This window comes from Pan troglodytes, chromosome 4 (genome assembly GCF_028858775.2).
Source record: "Pan troglodytes isolate AG18354 chromosome 4, NHGRI_mPanTro3-v2.0_pri, whole genome shotgun sequence".
Taxonomy (NCBI): Eukaryota; Metazoa; Chordata; class Mammalia; order Primates; family Hominidae; genus Pan; species Pan troglodytes.
This window is the reverse complement of record NC_072402.2, coordinates 37,573,988-37,593,932: the sequence shown is the minus strand read 5'-3', so window position 1 is coordinate 37,593,932 and position 19,945 is coordinate 37,573,988. Positions and strand designations below refer to the sequence as shown.

Genomic DNA, 19,945 nt, shown 5'->3' with positions numbered 1-19,945 from the left:
TAAGCTGTGTGACCTCGGGCAGATTACTGAATGTCTCAGTTCCTCATTTGTCAAATGGGGATTTAAAACAGCATCTATCCTATTGGGTGGGTTGTGAGAATTAAATGCACTAATACACATAAAGAGCTTGAATATTGCCTGGCTGGTAAGTGTTGAATATGTGTTAGATATTATGCTATTTTTAAAAAGTTTACGTCAACTTTTGCCTAATTACACTTTTTATTACTTTTTAGTGGTTGGATTTCATCCCTTACTGGTCTCAACCAAAATATTCCTGTTGGAATCATGATGATAATCATAGCAGCACTTTTCACAGCATCAGCAGTCATCTCACTAGTTATGTTCAAAAAAGTAAGTGAAATTTTATGTCTAAATTTTTATAGTGAACGTGATGTAAAGTTCTCATTTTCCTATTTTGCTATAATTTGGTGTAACCTGAAGCCATTTTATCGTTATTGTATGAGTTTGCTCTCTGAGGATTACTTTTTACAATTAAAAGTTATGCATAGGTACATTTTAGAAAATTGCATCACATTTTAAACTTCAGTAAAAAGGGAAAATTTTAAAATCATTTTAACTGAAGGCTTTCATGAGTTAAAGAGTCAGCCTCATTTTTAAAATTTGGATTTTTAAATATACTCTAAATTTCTTTTTTTTGATATGAAGGATATTAGCCTGTTAATAAATAGAAGTATAATTATTATGTGGTATGTACATTTTATTCATATATATCTCTTAGGTTTTTGTGTTGTTTTTTAATTTTTTATTATAAATTCAGAGGGAACATGTGCAGGTTTGTTACATGGTTATGTTGCATAATGCTGGGGTTTGGGCTTCTATTGAACCCATCACCCAAATAGTGAACATAGTACCCAATAGTTTTTCACGCTTTGCTCTTCTCCCTCCCTCCCTTTTGGGTCACCGGTGTCTGTTTCCATCTTTATGTCTGTGTGAACCCTTTGTTTAGCTCCCACTTCTAAGTGAGAACATGCAGTATTTGATTTTCTGTTTGTGTGTTAATTCACTTAGGAGAATGGCGTGCAGCTGCATCTATGTTGCTACGAAGGACATAGTTTCATTTTTTAGGTGGTGTAGTATTTCGTGATGTATATGTTTCACATTTTCTTTATTCAGTCTACTATTGGTGGACACTTAGGTTGATTCTGTGACTTTGCTATTGTGACTAGTGCTGCAATAAGCATATGAGTGCAGGTGTCTTTTTGATAAAATGATTTCTTTTCCTTTGGTTAGATACCCAGTATAGGGGGATTGCTGGGTTGGATGGAAGGTCTATCTTTACTTCTTTGAGAAATCTCCGTACTGTTTTCCACAGAAGTGGAACAAATTTACATTCCCATCAACGGTATATAAGCATTCCATTTTCTCTGCATCCTTGCCAACATCTGTTGTTTTTTGAGTTTTTAATAATAGCCATTTTGACTGGTGTGAGATGGGAATTATTGTGGTTTTGATTTGCATTTCTGATTGGTGATGTTGAGTTTTCTTCCATTTGTTGGCTGCTTGTATGTCTTCATTCAAGAAGTGTCTGTTGATATCCTTTGCCTACTTTTTAATGGGGTTGTTTTTTTTTCTTGTTGATTTGTTTAAGTCCTTTATACATTCTGGATATTAGTCCTTTGTCAGATGCATAGTTTGCACATATTTTCTCCCATCCTGTAGATTGTCTCTTTACTCTGTTTATTCTCTTTCTTTCTTTTCTTTTCTTTCTCTCTCTTTCTTTCTTTTCTTTTCTTTTCTTTCTTCCTTCCTTCCTTCCTTCCTTCCTTCCTTCCTTTCTTCCTGTCTGTCTGTCTGTCTGTCTTTCCTCTATCTGTCTCTCTTTCTGTCTTCCTGTCTTTCTTTTGTGAAAGAGAGTCTCACTCTGTCACCCAGGCTGGAGTGCAGTGGCTCAATCTCAGCTCATTGCAATCTCCACCTCCCGTGTTCACACAATTTTCCTGTCTCAGCCTCTTGAGTAGCTAGGATTACAGGTGTGCACCAGCATGCCTGGCTAATTTTTGTATGTTTAGTAGAGATGGAGTTTGACCATGTTGGCCAGCCTGACCTTGAACTCCAGACCTCAAATGATCAGCCCTCACAAAGTACTGGGATTACAGGCATGAGCCACCACGCCCAGCCTGTTTAGTGTTTCTTTTGCTATGCAGAAGCTCTTTAAGTCCCATTTGTCAATTTTTGTTTGTGTTCCATTTGCTGTTGAGGTCTTAGTAGTAAATTCTTTGTCTAGGCCAATGTCCAGAAGAGTATTTCCTAGATTTTCTTTTAGGATTTTTGTAGTTTGAGGTTTTACATTTAAGTCTTCAATCCATCTTGAGTTAATTTTTGTATGTGGTGAGAAGTAGGGGTCAATTTTATTCTTCAGCATGTGGCTAGCCAGTTTACCCAGCACCATTTGTTGAATAGGGTGTCCTTTCCCCATTGTTCATTATTGTCAGCTTTGTTAAAGATCAGTTGGTTGTAGGTGTGTGGCATTATTTCTGGGTTCTCTGTTCCATTGGTCTGTTTTTGTACTGGTTACCATGCTGTTTGCTTACCATAGTCTTTTTTCTTTTTTGAGACAGAATCTTGCTCTGATGCCCAGGCTGGAGTGCAGTGGCACAATCTCGGCTCACTGCACCCTCAGCCTCCCCAGGTTCAAGTGATTCTCATGCCTCAGACAGCCAAGTAGTTGGGACTAACAAGCGTGAGCCACCACGCCTGGCTGATTTTTGTATTTTTAGCAGAGACGGGATTTCACCATGTTGGCCAGGTTGGTCTCTAACTCCTGGCCTCAAGTGATCCGCCCGCCTCAGCCTCCCAAAGTGCTGGGATTACAGGTGTGAGCCACTGTGCACTATAGTTTGAAGTCAGGCAATATGATGCCTCTGGCTTTGTTCTTTTTGCTTAGGATTGCTTTAGCTATTCAGACTCTTTTTGGTTCCATATGAATTTTAGAATTGTATTTTCTACTTCTGTGAAAAATGATGTTGGTAATTTGATAGGATTGTATTGAATCTATATATTGCTTTGGACAGTATGGTCATTGTAACAATATTGATTCTTCTAATCCATGAATGTGGATGTTTTTCCATTTCTTTGTGTCATGTGTGATTTCTTTCATCAGTGATTTGCAATTCTTCTTATGGAGTTCTTTCACCTTCTTAGTTAAATGTATTCTGGATGTGTGTAGGAGTGTGTGTGTGTGTGTGTGTGTGTGTGTGTCTATTGTAAATGGGATTGGGTTCTTTATTTGGTTCTCAGCTTGAACGTTGTTGGTGTTTAGAAATGCTACTGATTTTTGTATGTTGATTTTGTATCTTGAAACTTTTTGTTGGTTTTTTGAGACAGAATCTCACTCTGTTGCCCAGGCTGGAGTGCAGTGGTGTGATCTTGGCTCACGGCAGCCTCTACCTCCTGGGTTCAAGCAATTCTCATGTTTTAGCCTCCTGAGTAGCCGGGATTACAGATGTGGCACCTGGCTAATTTTTTTTGTATTTTTAGTAGAGATGATTTCGCCATGTGGGCCAGTCTGGTCTGTAACTCCTGACCTCAAGTGATCCACTTGCCTTGGCCTCCCAAAGTTCGGGATTACAGGCGTGAGCCACCACACCCAGTCTGTATCTTGAAACTTTACTCAAGTTAGTTATCAGGTTTAGGAGTCATTTAGGATTTGTAACTGCCCAGTTGTTTTAGCTACACTTCTTCCTGTAGAATTCCCATGTCTGTTTTCACAGCTTTAAAAAAAAAAATCATTACATAGAGGAAGGTAAATTAGTGTTTTTATTTGTTTATTTAAAGTTTTATTTTGTCTTGGATATATGTAATTTTGATATATTTTATATGTATTCAAACATGATATTGAGACCTTGGAAATAACACCTATGTTTTAAATGATAAAGACTTTTTGATAGGTCTCACTTTAAAGAAAATAAGTCCTTATAATTTTTTTTACTATTTCATTACTTGAGACTATGTATGAGGAATGCATAGAAATAATTTTACCTTATATTTAAAACCACTTTGTACTCTTTCAGTACTTTACTCAGACATTTGTCTTTTATCCTTCTCAAAACCCTACGAAGGTTAGACTGTGTCCGTTCTTCCATATTTTCTCTATTTGAAATTTTTAACTTCTCTTCTGCACCAAACACACATACCATTGACACTCAGCTCTCTAATGTTACCAAATCCCTTTTCCAGTTTTCCTCCTCCTTAACCTCTGTAGCTTTCTACACCACAGATGGCTCCTCTGCTAAGACTTTGCAATGATGTTCTAATTCTCTTGCCTCTCTGGCTATTCTTTCTCCTCCATTTCTTCATCCAGTTCATAAATTAAGGTCTTAAATGTAATCGGCTCTTTGTGCTATGCAGTCATTTTCTTTGGGAATTTCATCTTCCCTTACTATTTCAGTTTCTTCTCTACCTAGGTGACCTAGAATCTTGGAATTGGAAAAGATAATGCATTGCATAAACCTTTAGTTGCATCTTCAATTGGTCATTTTCATCTCCAGTTGTTGATTGATGTCATCTTCTCGCAGTAATGCCTCATAAACTCTTCAGTTTCTTAGTGATAGATGTTCCTTTTGAACGTTCTGAGTAATATTCAAGAAGCATTTATTAAGACCACATATTGTATAGATTCCATTATTGTGAAATGTGTAAAATGGGCAAATGTATAGAGACAGAAAATGTATTACAGCTTGCCTGTGGCTTATGGGTGGGGTGGGGAGTGAGGGTAATGAAAGTATTCTAAAATTAGGTTGTGTAGATACTATAGTCACAACTCTATGAATATACTAAAAATCATTGAATTGTACACTTTAAAGGGTAAAATGCATAGTATACAGATTTTATCTTAATGAAGCTTTTTTTTTTTGAAGAAACACTTATTGAATACCTACTAATGAGATGGCACTAAGCACTTTATGTAATTCCATTGAACATTTTTGTCAGTGCTGTGATTGCTTCTGTCAGTGCTTCCATTACTTCTTTTTTGAGACAGAATCTTGCTCTGTCGCCAGGCTGGAGTGCAGTGGCGCGATCTTGGCTCACTGCAGCCTCCGCCTCCTGGGTTCAAGTGATTCTCCTGACTCAGCCTCCCAAGTAGCTGGGACTACAGGCATGCGCCACCACACTCAGCTATTTTTTTTTTTTTTTTTTGAGATAGAGTCTTGCTCTGTCACCAGGCTGGAGTGTGATGGCGCGATCTCTGCTCACTGCAACCTCCAACTCCCTGGTTCAAGCAATTCTCCTGCCTCAGCCTCCTGAGTAGCTGGGATTACAGGCATGCGCCACCATGCCCGGCTAATTTTTGTATTTTTAGTAGAGACAGGGTTTCACCATGTTGGCCAGGATGCTCTTGATCTCCTGACCTCGTGATCTGCCTACTGGGATTACAGGCATGAGCCACCACGCGCAGCCACTTCCATTACTTTTTAATTCACTTTCTTAGATACCTTTTTAGTATCTTTTCCATCTTTCTCTTCTTTTCCATTTCCAACCTCAGCTAATCCAGAAATTCTTTTTACAGGTTACTTATATTCCCTCATCCTTCTCGCAGTCCATTTAATATATAATTCCTATATTAACCTTAAAAAAACCCCAACAAATTGGCACTCTGCAGATTTTTGACGTGGATCTGGGATTGGGAACGGCATTTTGGTGGCAGTGCGAAGAAGGGCTACATTCAGAAACACCAGCATTGCTAAGGTTGTAAAAACACACTATATCCATAAAGCCATCAAATGGGCCTTAATAACCTAATGATGAAATCACTTTTATTTTGCTCAGCCATACTCTGGGCCCTATGCAGAACACTTCACCAGTATTATGCCATTTTGTCCTCTCAGAGAATCACAGATTGGGATTATAGTGGTGGTGGGAAGAAGGGCTAATGGTGACGTCTCACAGCTCCATGATTCACACTTTCTATTCTTGTCAGACTGTACTGCTCGGTTTCTTCAAATACATCATGTACATTCCTTTGTTCCAGATTTTGTTTATATGATGTTTTTTAATCCGTGCATTAATTCGTCTTCTCTGCTATTTGAAGACCTACTAGTATTCTTTCAAGACCCAGCTCCGATCTTGCTGTGTCTCCCAGAATGTTTTTTGTTGCCTTGTATCTTAGGGACCATGTCATTCTCTGTTTTCTTGGGGAAACTTAACTGTCTATATTGCTTACTGTGGCACCTGGGCATAAGCCAGTTTTTATGCCTTATGGTGCATGTATTCTGGGTACGCAGCTGTTAAGCACCCCCCGCGTGAACAAGTCTTTTAGCATTGGAATTAGATGAGAAGAGCAAGAGTTTTGCTTTGGAACCATACAACTCAGGTTGAAATTTTGACAGCTTCACTTACAGCTCTGTGACCTGAGACAGACTTCTGTAACCACTCAGGTTTGGTGTCCTCAACTGTACTCCAAGCTGCGTGAGAGTGGAGACCTGTTCTGTATGCTTTCAGGTTGTAATTCTCACATCTGGAACAGTGACATGCAGTGATTGGCATGTGATAGGCACTCAGATATTTGTTGAATAAAAGAAGGAATGGGAAGAGTAACCACTTTCATAGGGTTGGTGTGAGGATTAAATGAAACAGTGAATGTAAACTGCATAGAATAGGGCCTTCTCAGTTAATAGTTTTCCTTTCTGATCTTGACCTTTTTATCATTTTATATTCAGGGTCTGGTTTAGTGTCTCCTTTTGTTTAGTAGATGCCTTTATCAGTCAGCATGCTATCAGAAACAGAAAGAATGAAAAGGTTAATTGCGGGGAATTGGCTGGTGAGGTCAGTCTGATATCAAGAGGGCAGGCCGGAACTCTCAGGCAGAAGTTGAAACTCTGGTCCACAAGTGGGATTTCTTCTTCCTCAGCGGAACTCCAGTTGTGTTCTTAAGGCCTTTCAACAGATTGGATGGGGCATACCCAGATAATCTAGAACACTCTTCTTAAAGTCAACTGAAGGCAGATGCCAATTACATCTACAAAATACCTTCACAGCGGCACCTAGGTTAGTGTTTGATTGAATAATTGGAGACTGCGGCCTAGCCAAATTAACACGTAACACTGACCATCACAGCACCATTCTTTGGAGAATTCCTTTATTATTTCACATGTATTATTGAGGGTGTTTTATAGAAGTAGAAATGTAATACATTTAGAGTATAGTAGAGGGTTTTGTGGTGTGTGGCAGTTTTCACTCATTTGTTAAACAGCTGTTATTGAGCATATATTACGTGCCAGGCACTGGGCTGTGCATGAGCTCAGAGAGATCACCTGTTGGTGAGGAAGAGAAATAAATTGGTGGGCTCCCCAATTCAGTTATTTAGTGGCCATGATAGAGGTAAGTATAGGGAGCAGAGGGACACCTATCAGGTTTTGGAGGTCTTTTTAAGTATTGCCTCAGCTGAGATATAATGATGGCTGCTCATCATTATAGTTATCTAAGCAAAAGAATAAGGGACAGGGAAGAGGATAAGAGGGATAAGGAGGTACCAGAGAGTGGGGATACCACGTTCACATCTAGTTGTAGGAAATAACATGGCAAATTCAGGGAATTAAATGTAGCTCAGAATGGATGGGAGATAAAACATGGTGTGTGAGCTGGGGCTAGGAGAATTGTAGGTTGTTGGTATTGGAAGATGAAATTGAACACGTAAGTATAGTTTTATCCTACAGGGTCTTGTTAAGACGTTTAAATCTTCTCCAAAAAGTGGTAGTGAGCCATAGAAGAGTTTTAAGGAGGAGAGTAATTGAATTGATTAGATTTGAATTTTAGAAGCATTTATTCTGAAATACATTTGGGATTTGCGGGGCCAAGCAGTCGTACTTGAAAACACTTAGGAGACAGGCTAGGAAGCTGATTAGTAATGATGGTGGCCTGAACTGAGGAAATGTGAAGAAAATGTAGTCAAGAGAAAACGAGCAGGTAAGGATTAATCCAACTTGGGCCTGGAAGTAGGGGACAAGATAAGACTCAAGGATGACACCCAGGTTTTTAGATGATGGACCATTCAAGAAGAGAGTACAAGAAAAATGGTTTGGGGATCAAGATGTTTTCCACGTTGACCTTCAGTTTGGGGAGTTTAAATTAACTGGTGGGGCATTAAAATATAAATATTGAGTAGGCTTTTGTATATACGAGTCAGGAGCAAGGGAAGAACTTTAGGCTGGATTTCTAGACTGGAAAGTATTGACTTGTTGAAGTAAATGAAGCCTAGAAAGTGTATGGAGTCAGAAGAGGGCTTTGGGGAGAATACTCACAACAATTAAGACTCTGCTGTGGGTGAAGTATAAAAGGGAACTTTAACCATCACTGGCAGTGGTTGAGGAATGTGTGGCACAGATGATCAATAGAGTGTGGAGGAAGTGTTTATTCTGTAGCTATTCTATAATGAACTACTCTGTGCACACTCTGAATACTTTGACCAGCAGTTTTTTTCCTTTCCATTTTCCAGGTATACAGTTTTTCAGGATCCACCACACAAAGGAAAAGTTATAGAATGGTGCTCATATGCCAGGCATTGAAAAGAAATATGACTTTCTCGAATAAAAGTATTGATATGGATATCATGCAGCATACTCTAATATTTTGTTGTTGTTGTTGTTTTTACCTCATTGTTAAAGAAGTTACCAGAACTTCTGTTTATATGTGTTCACAAGTTCCTAAACTTCTCTGGGTCTCAGATTCTTTATCTGTGAAATAAGGAGTTTAGATGAGATGATTTTCTGTATGATTTTATGAAGTACGATAGGGATACTATAAGCTAAAATATAATTTGCACCAGCTTTCATATTTTAATAGCAGGCATTTCTCTTGCTGTGATAGAAATTAAGATCCAATTTTAAAAACCTAATTTTTCTTTTTTAATTTTCTGTTTCACACTTGATCAAAACTGGCAGTTTAATGACAAAAAATCCTTTGCAGGTATGTAGCAGTATTTATAACCACTAGGGGTCATGCTTTTCAAGAACAGTTAATGCCCTCTAACCGTAATCTGTGCACCGTTTTGACTCTAGAATTGTTGGGTTTTATTAAGCTGTTCTTCTCTTAAGGTAAATGTGCTCTGTCCTATATATTTATCCTAATTGAAGTGAATAGGATTTTGGTAATTTCGTTGGCTTTCTGTTGTCTTGCATAACTGAAGTGGGTCATCATTGGTGCTGCAGGGCCCAGTATGAGATTGTGCTGTTTGTTTCCCCCACAGTGTCGTTTTATACTCCACATTTCAAATATTGAAAGAATATATGTCTCCTATACATCTACATGGAGAAGGGTCTAGTTTAGTCCTTATCTTTCACAAATAGATTTCTTGTTTTCTTTCAGATTATTTCCAAATGGTGTTTTTTCAAAAGGTCCTCTTTCTATTAGAACTATTAGAAATAATTGAGTAATGGTTTTGGGCCAAGCAGGGAGTTGTTATAAATGTGTCAAATAACAGTAAATGAATGCATCACAGGAGACTATGGATCGGGGAATCCAAAACTTTTCCCTTCTGTTAATTGGTATGGCTAGAATAACTTAATATGGAAGTAATTAATAGATGATATATCATTTGTATTCCTTTTGGGACCTGATTTTGAATGATTATCACTTCCATGAAATTTGTTCATAGACTGTCATGTTCACATTAAGTAGTTTTTAATAGTGAATTTTTTGCATTTTGAAAGAATTTTAGAAAAAAGTTATTTTACCTCTTTAAAAAACAAGTTTTCTGAAGTGTTTCAAATCTTGTTTATTTACTACAGTATATATTCTGCACATACTCATTTTTGTGGGAGCGCTGAATTGGGTCTATGATACAGAACACTGTGATTAAGTCTCCTTAGTTGGTGTTTTATGGTAAATGCTTTGTGAAGATATCCTATTATATATAAAGTGATAGTTTTCTTAGGTGAAAAGTGACTCTTACAGTTATCCCTCTATATGCAGGGGATTGGTTTCAGAACCCACACATCCATATACCAAATCTATGCATACTCAAGTCTTGGAGTCAGCTCTGCAGAACCCATGTATACAAAAAGCCTTCTGTGTACTTGGGTTTTACATCCCATGAATACTGTATTTTCTATCTGAGTTTGGTTGGAAAAAAATCACATAAGTGGACCTGCCCAGTTCAAGGATTATCATCTATACTTTCTTTGAAAATATTGTTATCATTCACCTCTCCCCCTTGTCTCTTCCACTTTGTAACTTTATTTATGACCTAGGATAGAAAGCTGATAATTCCACTGTACTATTTTTCTATAGTCACAAATAGGCATGCTACTTCTCTCTCAGAACCATTCAGCACTGTCGTCTTTGCTGACTAGGAATCAATTCTGGATGGTTCACATTGTCTATTAAAATAGTCATCCAGTTACTTGTCACCTTCTTCTAAGGGACACAGATAGAGTAATACTTTTGAATTCCTAGAAAAAAAATGGCACTCTTGAGCAGATTGTTTATATTCTGTCCTCGGCTGATACTCTTAGTATATTCACCAAAAAAAAAAAACCTTTACCCCCAATTTTAATTTTGTTACCTTTTTCAATAAGTACTAAGCTAGCCACTTAATAGATCCCAAATCTAGGTTACTATAACTAAATTATTATTATCTTAGGCATCTTCAAATTTGGTAGATTTCGTAGATTGGTGAGTATTTATAATGCTGTACATGTGGCACTTTCATCTAAGTCATCTTTATATGCATATTTTTATCAGCTTTATTGAAATATAATTAACATACAATTCACCCATTTAAAATATGCGGTTTAGACTGTGCATGGTGGTTCACACCTGTAATTCTAGCACTTTGGGGGGGGTTTGGGGGGCCGAGGCAAGAAGATGACTTGAGGCGAGGAGTTCGAGATCAGCCTGGGCAACATAATGAGACTACCCTCCAACCCCTTACAAGACATTAAAAAAAAAAAAAAAAAAAAAACCACAGCCCAGGCATGGTGGTGTGAGTTTATTGTCCTAGCTGTTGGAGAGACTGAGGTGGGAGGATCACTTGAACCCAGGAGTTTGAGGCTGCAGTGAGCTATGATTGCATACCACTACACTCCAGCCTGGGCTACTGAGTGAGACCTTGTCTCTAAAAAATACAAAATAATTAAAAAAAACCTAAAGTATACAATTTAATGGCTTTTGGTGTATTGTATTTGTTTTAATTGTGGCAAAATATGTATAACATAAACTTTGACATTTTAATTACATTTAGGTATACAATTCAGTGGCATCAATTACATTCACAGTGTTGTACAACCATTACTAATGTCTATTTCCAGAACTTTGCATCACCCCAAACAGAAACTCTAATCATTAAGCAATAATTTTATTCCTCCCTATTCTCAGCCTCTGGCAGCCTCTAATTTGCTATGAATTGCCTATTTTAGATATTTCATATAAATGGAGTTATACAATATTTTCCTTTTGTACTTGGCTTATTTCATTACCATAATGTTTTCAAGGTTCATCCGTGTTGCAGCATGTATCAGAAATGCATTCATTTTTAAGACTGAATAATATTCCATTGTATCTGTATACTACATTGTTTATCTGTTGATGGGCATTTGAGATTTTCCCACCTTTTGGCTATTGTGAATAGTGCTGCCGTGAACATTGGTGTACAGTTATCTGTTTGAGTCTTTGCTTTTACCTCTCTTGTGTACATATATACCCAAGTGTGGAATTCCTATGTAGTCTTATAGTAATTCTATGTTTAGGTTTTTGAGGCACCTCCAAACTCTTTTCTGGAAGGACTGTATCATTTTACATTCCCACCAGCACTTTCTCTACATCCTTGCCAACACTTGTGATTTTCCATTTTTCTCATTCCAGCCATCCTAGCAGGTGTGAAGTAGTTGTCTACTTTAAAAACATTTAACCTCTGAGGTGACTGCAAACTAAGCATTTTACTTTGTAACACAGGTATAGTCTCCTTAAGACATATTGCAATTATTTGGTACCTTCTAAAAATTATTATTAATGAGGACAATTTTGGAACATTTAATCCCCAGCAGGTAGTAATAATAATTATTCAGTGGCTTCTACTGCAGATTACTAAGCTGTGTCTTTTAGGGGGTGTAACAATGAGTAGAATTAGTTCTTGCCCTTAGGCAAGTAAAAGCATGTAGGATATAATACGAAATGGACAGAAACCCTGTAAAAGAAAAAGTACATACATGCTCCCCAAAATGTACAAAGGATTGGCGGTACTCTCAATAGGGAAAGCCATAGCTAATTCAGGCACAAAATGGCAGACAGAGCATTATTTGAGATAGTGCTTAAAGGGTGCGTGAGATTTCGACATGGTGAAACTAGACTGGCAATTCAAGGGGTTACAAAAGGGATATCTGACCCATCTGTGGGCAGGAGGGTTCATAGAGGGTTTCCAGAAATTTCAAACTGAAAATATTAGGCTTAGACGTCCATACTTTTTTAAAAACTCAAAACAAGAATTTAAAATATATATTTAAAAAACTCATTTGTTTTTATTTTCCCAGCTTTTATAAAAGTTGAAATAATTTTGGCATGACAGGGATCTTAATAAAAGCACAGTTTCTTGAAATGGTATTCTATATGTTTTAATGAAGACATATGTTTGGGTTATTTAAATAAAGTGCCATTATTCTTTACTTCCCACAAGATACAGTTTTTCTGTGTCATATACCACCACAGCATGTATTGTCTCTGAAGCTGCATTAAGGAGGCAGGACTCCTTTATGGAGCCGCATCTACATTTCGGCTGTGACACTTCGGCAGATACTTAAAAATTAATTTAACTTGTGTTAGTGTAACTCATTTATATACATTCTGATTTGATCTTTAGGAAAACTCGGAGGAGCAGATAGTGTAACAAATATTCTTGTTTTATGGGAAGCAGACTTGAAGTTTTGAGTGGTGGCCAGCCAGCTAGAAAGTAGTGGAATTAGTATATACCAAATTTAGTGCCTTTTCTGTGATTTTCCTAGAACTAAATATTATTTTAGGAGTAATGCAGTTCTCATAAGTAGAAAAGATAGTATTTAAGTTGTTTAATTTTTTTTGAATTCTCTAGGCTATTCTGCATTTATGGAATTTTCCACTAGGTAATATGCATTCAGGTCACATACACAGTGAGATTTTCTAAAGTGACAGTACAGATAAAAAGGCTGTGCAACTTGGTGATAATTGTGCTCCATTTAAGCAACCATCAACTGGTGCATTTTTTTAAAGATAAATTAGATTTTATCGAAATTGAAATATTTTTTCTTTTTGATACTTTAAGTTCTGGGATACATGTGCAGAACATGCAGGTTTGTTATGGGTATACATGTGCCATGGTGGTTTGCTGCACCCATCAACCCATTATCTACATTAGGTATTTCTCCTAACGCTATGCCTCCCCTTGCCCCCCACCCCCAAGTTGTGTAATTTTTAAAAAAAAATTATAGTACTTGGTGTCAAAACCTTGTCCCTGATATCAGCAGTATGAATTATCAATAGATACCATCTGAAACCCTGGAGGGAAGTAATAAGCTTTTAAAGATGTTCATCCTGATGATTAGCCTGTCATCTTTCATGGGGCCCTGAAATCAAGAATCCACCCTTTTTCACATGGATATAATGGATTTAATACAGTATTTAGCATTATGCACTGTATATATATGTGGTCTTTTCCCTCTAGGTGGCTCTCTGGGTCTATATAGATACAAACTATTGAGAAATGTGGCTATTCCTACCTTTATTTTGCTTCTGTGTTCCGTGGGACTGTGAATTACATTTTAGTAAACTGTGAAGCCCATGAACACATAGTATCAGCTGCTCAATTTAGTGCAAGTTTGAAAAAGGAAATAATAAAGCAAATAAGAATTAACATTTATTTATTACATGCTCACAAACTTGGGGGGAAGAGGGGAAGAGACAGACAAGTGAATCCAATTGCATTGCTCTGGTTGGGTCTAGTAAGTAAAGAAGGTTGATAAGATTTCTATAATACACTTCATTTTCTAGGATCCAATCATTTGTACTCACTTTGAGATAAGTGTCTGGAACATAGGAGTAGTGATTTATCTATATCTTTAATTTTCCATAGAAAACTTGGTTTTAAAAGGGAATAAAAATAATTACTTTTATACTTAACGATAGTGCTAAGGTACTAGGGGAAAGGAATCTTTGGATTTACCAGTATATGTATTTGTCAGTGCTCTTTTTCTTCCTGACCATTTGACACTTTGATCTGTAGTAATATGGCGTTTGCTTTTACCACTGTATCAGAAGCACTCAGGGCTGTCTGGGTTATTTTTGTCTTGTACCGTGATGGATTTTCATGCATTAACTTGCTTTCTTGATAGTTTTTCTGATAGCTTTTCATGTGTTAACATGCTTTCTTCTCTTGGCATCAGTGAGAAGTATCTGTATCTGGTTCTTCCCTTTCCTCTCCCAGTCATTCTTTCTTCTTGTGGATGCCTCTTAAATAGTGTCTTTTTAAAACAATTTCAATTTTTATTTTAGATTCAGGGGATACATGTGCAGGTTTGTTACAAGGGTATATTATGTGATACTGAGGTTTGGGGGACAGTTGAGCCTGTCATCCAGGTAGTGAGCATAGTACCCAATTGGTAGTTTTTCAACTCTTCTCCCCCTCCCACCTTCCCCTATCTTTTAAGTCCCCAATATCTGTCGTTGCCATCTTTATGTCCATGTATACCCAATGTTTAGCTCCCACTTAAAAGTGAGAACATGTGATATTTGGTTTTCTGTTTCTGCATTAATTAGGTTATATACTTGATTTTATTCTCTTTCTACTCTGGGTTCTCCATAGACAGTTTCATAAATGCCAAGGTTTCAGCTATCATTTATATGTTGTTTTAGTCCCTTTGGGCTGCTATAACAAAAATACCATAGATTGGGTAGCTTAAACAACAGATAATGATTTCTCACAGTTCTAGAGGCTGAGAAGTCCAAGATAAGAAAGACACTGACAAATTCAGTATCTCAGGGGGGCCAACTTCCTGGTTCATAGACAGTTTCTGTGTCCTTATGTGATGGAAGGTTGTCAGCGAGCTCTCTGGAGTCTCTTTTAAAAAAAAAAAAAGTTCTTTTTGGAGACGTATATTGCCCAGGTTGGAGTGGAAGGCTGGGACCATAGGTGTGTGCCACCACACTGGGCCTTGGGGGTCTCTTTTATAAGGGCATTTATTCCATTAATGCAAGCTTCACCTTCATGGCAAAATCACCCCTGAAAAGGCCTGCCTGCTAATACCATCATATTGGTGGTTGGGATTTTAACATAAGAATTTTGGGGGGAACACAAACATTCAGTCCATAACATACGCCGTTGGTTTCCAAGTCCATGTCTTTAGCCCATTCCTCTCCCAAGCTTTGAACCAAACCTTTACCTGCCTGCTGTGGCAGGCCTAGAGTAGGTTGTCAGTAGACTTGGAATGAATGAACAAATGTTTAGAACTTATCATCTGCCTTCTCCCCAAACCAGCCTATCCTCTCTTTTCTCTGTCTTCTTGAAACTACTTTCCCAAGTGCAAGCTTGCTTTGAGAATCTTTGACTCATTCTTTTTCTTACCTCACAGTTACCAGTTCCTATCCAGGTTTGGAAAAAATACTGACTTGGATGCATTGGCCCTTCCCTAAGCCTGCTTTGATTGCATTCCAGTCAAGCTTCTAATTTAGATCCAGTCACAGTGCAGTGTAATTACCAGTATCTTTCTGTCCCCACTCTGCGAAGTTTGTGGGCATATAATTAATAAATGTTTGTTATTTCCTTCTTCAAATTTGTGTTAAAATAAGTGGCTGATGTTATGTATTGATGGACTCATAGTTTAATTATGCAGGTTTTAAGACATATACCGATAGAAAATTTTTGAACCCTACTCCTGAAAATAAATTCCAAGATTTGAGTGATTAATCAGTATGGAGAAACAATTCCCAGAAGTGTTTCTTTGTGCATTCTTTAGGACTTGACCTTGACCATACACAAAAAGTTAAATTGTATACAGAGTGCATAGCGGCAATATGTTGAAGGACATAAGTAGTGCTTGGTACATTAAATGATAAAATGATCTCATTTGATTATAACAGGGCCTGTGGTGTATATGTAGATAAAATGGAAATAGATAAGGTACTGTTCTCTCTGAATAGTCTGGGGTAATAAATTAATGTATTGTTTCTTGTTGTTATGTTTAAACCATTTCATTGTTATGCTGTAATAATTTCACTTGACTAATTGGGTGCAGAGGAAAATACAACTTTTTGAAGTTGGCTAAGAAGTTCTTTATTTTTGGTTTAAATTAGCATAATTATCTCTTCTGCTTGCAGAAGAAAAGGAAAACCTATATTAAGAAAATGTTTAAATACAATTATTGTGTGTCAGTTTGGTGGCTAATATTCTTGATCTTAGGAATCATGACTACAATCTAGTATTTTTATGTTTGATTAATGTTGAGATTAAGAGCTGCTGGAAATGAATGCGTAGGTTGCTACTTACCTTCTCCCACTTTTTTGTGCCTCTGTAGGTACATGGACTATATCGCACAACAGGTGCTAGTTTTGAGAAGGCCCAACAAGAGTTTGCAACAGGTGTGATGTCCAACAAAACTGTCCAGACCGCAGCTGCAAATGCAGCTTCAACTGCAGCATCTAGTGCAGCTCAGAATGCTTTCAAGGGTAACCAAATTTAAGAATCTTCAAACAATACACTGTTACCTTTTGACTGTACCTTTTTCTCCAGTTACTGTATTCTACAAATATTTTTATGTTCAAAACACACAGTACAGACAGCATGGATATTTCCTGTTCACTTGTGCATGGGCTAAAACCAGGAAAACTTCCTTGTCTTATTACTTTACCTAATAGTTTCTTAATATTTCAGTGCCCCTTGCAGAAAAAATATTACATGCTAAATAAATATTCTCCATATTTTTTGGGGGATGGCATTCAGTGAATTATTTCAGGGGTGACCCACTGAAAATTAATAATGGTACTTATGATTAAAAACGCATTTAATACTAACTGCAGTAGTTCTTTCAAGAATCTTTAGAGATAAGGATTGCACATTGGAAAAGTAAACCATGTTTCATTCCTTTTTCCCTATTTATATTGAAAGAAATAGGCCAGCAGAGACTTAGGGATTTTAAATTGGCTTGCTTTTTAGCTGTTTCAGTCACCAGTGAAGAGCCTATGTGCATTTTGTAGTAGATAATGTAAAATTTGTCATCTTTTTCTTTTCTTTTTTTTAGAATAGCTGATATTTTGATAACAATCTCTAATTTGCATGGGCACCACATTTCTTATATTAAAAGAATTAGTGTTTTGGCTTCTGTACTGCTTATGGTTGTAGGATTCAGGGGTTAATGGAATCACAGAAATGATATTCTGCAAGAATTTCTTTTAAATAAAAAGTTTGGGGGTGCAATATAAGAAGTTTATATAATATGCAGTACATTATCCAAAAGAGAAGGTAGTTAATGCAGTAGAAAGTAGTGGTAATAATTCCTTTTTAAAAAAATTTCGGTAGTCATATAGTAACATTTTGCTATATGAAAACTTTGGTATATTCTGTGGTTACAACTAAGATTGTGTCTGGCAGCTCTTTTTTGGGGATGTGTGTGTGTGATTTTTAACAGAGGTATTAAAGGCTAGCCTAACTGTTGTCTAAAAAGAATGTACAGTATTTAAGGGATTTTCCTTTTAGCTTTTCATCTCCAGTGGCATTAAACATAAAAAGACCCTGGCATTTTTTCACATACTTGAATCCCTAAATGCACCTGTCTTTCACTTTTTGAGACAGACTGAATATATCTAAAATTTCCAGCAATAAAAAAAAAAGCATTTAACTTGCACCAAGCAAGAAAATATAAATACAGTTAACTGCATTAAGATAATCACATTAAAATTGTTACTATGCAGCACAGAACTTCATTCTTATAGTATTCTTGGGTTCAAACTTTGAATCAATTTTACCACTGATTAAATAAATGACTCAAAGACATCTGTAAGTCATGCTGCTGTGTTTTGAAAGTCTTTAACTAATTTAAGATTGCAGAATGATAGTGATTATTCAATTAGATTTTAAGTAAGGATTGTGATATTAGAGGCTGGAAATCCTTATTTTTTAAAAAATCAGATAGGCATAAATAGTTAAATCACTTTCATTCTCCCCAAACCTGTAGTTACAGAAAAAGTTTTATGCTAGAGGTGGGATGCCAAGTTTTCACTATCCATGAAGCAGCGCTGCGTGTCACTAGGTAACACAGATCCATCCAGATGGTGTTTACATTTGATTTATTTGGGATCTTATTGACATCAGGTATACTTGGAAGACATTTCTTTTATTCTTCAGCGTATGAATTTAAAGCTGTTTTTTGTAAATATTTCTAATCAGCGATAATTTCTACCTACGTTCTCAACCAACTTAGCCAGTTTGTTTTTCAGAGCCTGTAGTCTTATTGGAAATCTATTTTATCAGTGTGCTTTATTGAGTGTAGATTTTGCATACATTCAAAACATTAACCACAGAATACAGCAAGTGCACCTATATTCACCATTAACTTATATCCCAAGTCCATTTTTTCCTATACACTACAAACAAAAGATATATTAGAGACTTTTGAAAAATGCTGAAATACTTTGCTTCAGAATTGGAATGTTTATATTATGTAGAAATCCTCAAAGGTAGCATTATTAAATAGCAAAGAATAATTAGAACCCACATATCTTTTTTTGTGTGGATGGGGAAAATGTTTTAAAATCCAGTTATTTAATATGAGTTTGAGAGAGAAAATTGTTTTTTAAAAATATATGTGCATTGAAATGATGGCAATGCTTATAGTATGATCAAGTATGAAAGGAGCTTTAAATTCTTATATTTACTTTTCTCTCAGTAAATTGTTAAATTTTCACTCAGCAAAAGATTGGCATTTGTTAAGTGTTCTATATTTAGTACTAAAATCACAGTCATGAAATCATAGTCATAAAATGGTCTTCACATAGCAGTCATCCGTGTCATTTATCAGTTTGTAATATTAAATTATGGCAATTTTATTTCAAACTAAAGTTTGAACACCGGAAAGTCATTACTCAGTGATTTGTAATTTGGGACTTGGATTATTTATCTAGAGATGTTTGTATATTTTGTCAGTAACTAATACTGCGCTGCCATCATGGTGACTGTCATGGTTCTACAGAAATGCCCTCCATGTGTCCCTCTAATGTTGCATGTTTCAGTGGGTTGGAAGTTTTGTATATTTATTGTATTAACACAGAGTGTCATAAAATAAAATGCTGTTTACTGGATGTTTGTTTGTATAATTTTGAACACTATAATAGCAATTCAGAGACAGACATTGTTAAAGGTTTGATGTATATAGAAATTCCATGTTTGATTTTTTAAAATATGTGTATAAGTCTGTCATGTGCTAAACAAAATAATATGAAAGACCTAGTTAAAAATTCTAACCAACATAAAATGACCATTTTTCTGTTGCATTAGACCTTTACAGGTAATGGAACATGAGCTTCACCCATATTAAATATTTTGGCCCCTTTAAGGTCAAAATACAGATCATCTAGAAGTTAGATTCAAAATGGAAAACCTATTCATGGCTCAGATTTTTCATTGTGGATTAAAAATGGGTGTCTCTGTACTAGTATTGTATTTATTCAATTGAACTTGTATTCTGATTTCTAACCTTGCTACCTATTGCTGTTTTATGTACTGATGAAAGTACCTATTTGTGTATATTGGATTTTTCACTTGGTTAGCTAAAGAAGATGTAAAAATATCTAAAATAATGTTCATGGTGAATCTTATTTTGAGAAATACATGTTAAAAAAGGAACAGTATTCTTTATTTTCTGGGTGTTATATTTAAAAAAGCAAGTTTGGATTTTTACACCTAATTTACTAGGAAAATATTTTATTCTGTAATTCATGTTAAGATTATGTATGGTTTGCATTTTAAGGGGATTTA

The 19,945-nt window shown here is 36.3% G+C and overlaps 1 protein-coding gene across 4 annotated transcripts in view; it reads left to right on the top strand.

Moving 5' to 3' along the window:
• SCAMP1 (secretory carrier membrane protein 1) overlaps nucleotides 1–19,269 on the top strand; it is a 120,984-nt gene extending 101,715 nt beyond the window's left edge. For all 4 annotated transcript variants that reach the window (XM_016953097.4, XM_024356592.3, XM_063811140.1 and 1 more), the window contains 2 exons: nucleotides 234–351; nucleotides 16,491–19,269. In XM_016953097.4, coding sequence (XP_016808586.1) covers nucleotides 234–351; nucleotides 16,491–16,655 — 283 coding nt within the window. In that variant the 3' untranslated portion in view covers nucleotides 16,656–19,269. The remainder of the gene's footprint in view (nucleotides 1–233; nucleotides 352–16,490) is intronic.
• Nucleotides 19,270–19,945: the final 676 nt, after the last annotated feature.